Source organism: Cyprinodon variegatus, unplaced genomic scaffold (genome assembly GCF_000732505.1).
Source record: "Cyprinodon variegatus isolate N-32 unplaced genomic scaffold, C_variegatus-1.0 Scaffold183, whole genome shotgun sequence".
Classification (NCBI taxonomy): Eukaryota; Metazoa; Chordata; class Actinopteri; order Cyprinodontiformes; family Cyprinodontidae; genus Cyprinodon; species Cyprinodon variegatus.
In genome coordinates, this window is record NW_015150636.1 from 1,002,073 (window position 1) to 1,005,362 (window position 3,290).

The 3,290-nt window shown below is 42.0% G+C and overlaps 1 protein-coding gene across 1 annotated transcript in view; it reads left to right on the plus strand.

Annotated features, from left to right (window-relative positions):
• Positions 1–3,290, plus strand: part of LOC107087414 (collagen alpha-1(XII) chain-like) — a 177,562-nt gene that overhangs the window by 138,260 nt on the left and 36,012 nt on the right. Inside the window, 3 exon segments of the mRNA XM_015378984.1 lie at positions 718–847; positions 2,512–2,654; positions 2,969–3,098. Of these exon segments, the coding sequence (XP_015234470.1) occupies positions 718–847; positions 2,512–2,654; positions 2,969–3,098 (403 nt within the window).

Consider the following 3,290-nt stretch of genomic DNA (forward strand, 5'->3'; position numbering starts at 1 on the left):
AGCAGTTTGTTCTGTCGGCGGTTTGTCCCCAGTTAGTTTGTCCCCAGTTAGTTTGTCCCCAGTTAGTTTGTCCCCAGTTAGTTTGTCCCCAGTTAGTTTGTCCCCAGCAGCCCGGCGGCTCCTGTCTTTACGGTCATATTCTGTTTTTTGTTGCTGAAACCTGAGCTCCATGCTGACCTGTGCTGCAGCACTAAAAAGATTAGTTCCTTGAGATGAGAGGAACCGTCAGCTCGTTTTTATAGAAGCCGTTTCAGTTGGAAGAAAGAAGAACCGATCAGCTGAAGACATGTTTAAAGTCCTGGATGATCCGGCTTGTTTGGATCCATCCCCTGTGGAGGTCAGGTCAGGTCGGCTAGCAGCAGAGCAGATCCGGTCGCCCTGACGTCGGTTTTTACGGCCATCAGTTCACTGATCATTCATGATGTCAGGAAACATGTCGGCTCTGGACCCGATCCTCACCTCCTGGTGATTAGTCTGCTGTCCGACCTCCCGGGTCTTTGTTAGTTTGGCTGCAGCAGAACTGGATGTTGGACCTGGAGCAGTGAGGGCCTTCCTGTCAGACGGAGGTGATGCATGAAGAGGCCTGGATTGACGCAGTCAGCTGAGTCAGCAGTTGGATCATGACTCTATAACCAGGCTTTATTTTTAGATGAGGCACTTTTTAAAACCTTTCTGATCAACTTTCCTGGTTTGTTTTTTTTTTCCTCCTCCTGAAAGGTCCTGGTTCCAGGAACCATCACCAATGCCTACCTGGACAACCTCATCCCAGACACTCCCTACTCCGTCACCGTCACGGCCATCTACGCCGACGGCGAGGGATCGGAGATGAAGAGCGACGGCAAAACGCGTAAGAACACAACCTGACCGCCACCTTCCTGTGGACGCTGCGTCACGCTGTGGTTTAAGTAATTCCACAAGGAAACAGGACCCCTGCAGGAAGTAGACATAGCCGCCGATGCCTCTGGTGCAGAGAAAACCAACCAGCCGGGGCTTCAGGTTGTTTCTGGCTCCTCAGCAGCAAAATCACAAATAAAAAAAATAAAATCTTGGCATTCAGGGAATTAACTACTGGATTGATCCATAATCAGGAAACCTGGAGGTAAAGAACAGAAGGGATCAACAGTTTTTATTCATTTGGCAAATTGGACCCAACAAATCTACTTATTTTATAAATTTATAACTTTCATTTCAGCTGATTTAAATCTGGATCCAATAATTTGAATTACAGTTGAGAGAAACATACATTCATACGGAGTGAATTTTGTTCCACTATTTGTAAAAGCAAATAATACATTTTGTAAATTTAAATTTGAAAGAAAGCAATCCAGAAATGAAACCTAAAAAAAGTTTAGTTAGATTCTGTTTTTTCTTCTCATTTATGTTCTATATTTTGTTTTTTTTTAATTGTATTTTGTTAAAAAAAACTATTTTTTTTCTTTTTTTGTATTTTAAACCTCATATTTTCAAATTGTATTTTTTTAAATGTCTTTTTAAGGATTTTTTTCAGATAGTTGAGAATTATTATTTTAATTCATTGGTTTCTTTTTAAAATGCGTTCTCTTCACTCATGCTAATCGTTACTCTTGATTGGCCCACTCATCAATGAAAATACTGCAGCTTATGTCAATACACACCAACAGAAATACGTCTTTATATTAAATTATAATTTATATTAAATTTTTACAAAAAATTACTGTATATTCTGGATTATAAAGTGCACCTCACTATTAGCCAATTATTCTACTGAGCTGTCTCCCACCAAACCTGTAGGGGGAGCTCTATATAGCCCATGGAATAGGGACAAAGAAGAATGCTAGCTCCCATTAGCTTGTTAGCTTGCAGCAGTAAGAGCTTCTACTGAAAGCTGGAGCTTCATCAGCTCCTTATTTCAGCTCTGCGGAGTTGAACCCAGTCGCTTTATTGGTTCAGCAGCTTTAATGAGGTAAATAAATGTCAATATGTGTGAAACAAGGACATTTGTTCTCCGTCGCGCCTGATGCTAGCACGTTATTGCGCTAAAGGAAAATTAGCCCCTTGTTCTTTCATTTCCAACTTCGACTTTGCCCTCTGGTGGTTACTAAAAATCCACAGATAAGCTGCACCTTCTTATAAGCCACATTGTTCAGTGTGGGAAAGAAATAATGAAATTAGACAAAAATGTTTGTTAAAAAAAATGTGTAAAAAAAATATATATATATGTATATATATATATTTTTTTTTTTACAATATATATATATATATATATATATATATATATATATATATATATATATATATATATATAAATTGTGCAAGTCAGCTGCAAAGCTTATTTATAAATTATCTTTTTTTATTTTCCATTGAAAACACATGGTCTTTACTCGAAACAATAATGGAACAAAATTGACTCCATACATAAACTACAGTATCATCAAAGCCAAAGATAAAGGGACAGAAACCAGCTGCTGGAACAGATTTAAAATGCATCTAAACCATCAACCATCTCCTTCTTCACACTGCGTCATGTTTCAGTACCCAGAGCGGGCCCCAGGAACCTGCGCGTGTACGACGCCACCACCAGCACCCTGACCATCGGCTGGGACCACGCAGAAGGGCCCGTCAGGCAGTACCGCATCGCCTACGCCCCCATGACCGGAGACCCCATCACAGAGTTTGTGAGTGCATCGTTACACACATGCTGGGTGTCCTGGATGTCACCTGTGATGTCAGCTCACTGATGCTGGACCTCGTTAAAAGAAAAACGGGTCGTTTTGTTTTACACTTTGGCAGCAGAGTGATGCATCTTTGTTGTGGATAAACTCTGGTGATGCTGCAGTTAAACTATGTGATGATGTCACAGGACTGAGATCTTCACCGGCGACTTATTTAGATTTACATTTTTTGCAGTGTGAAGCACCGGCGGTCTGGTTCCGGGCCGCCCTCAGCGTGTCTGACACTAACGCTCCTCTTGTTCTCCCGATGCTTCTAGACGATGGTTCCAGGGAACAGGAACAACGCCATGCTGCAGAACCTGTTCCCAGACACGCCGTACAACATCAGCGTGGAGGCCATCTACGGCGAGGGGCCCGGAGGGTCCCTGAGCGGGAACGGGCGGACAAGTGAGGCCAATTCGCACATTTACTCTATCTGAATGCAGTGGGCGAGTAAATGTGATTGACAGCTTGCAGCATCACTGGGCGATGCCCGTTCCATGTTGCATTCAAGGACTGTGGGTATCCAACTACTTGAGCAAGTAGTTGGAGTTATATGGAGTTAAAAAGAGGTCAAAATGTTTGTAAACTTATAATAGT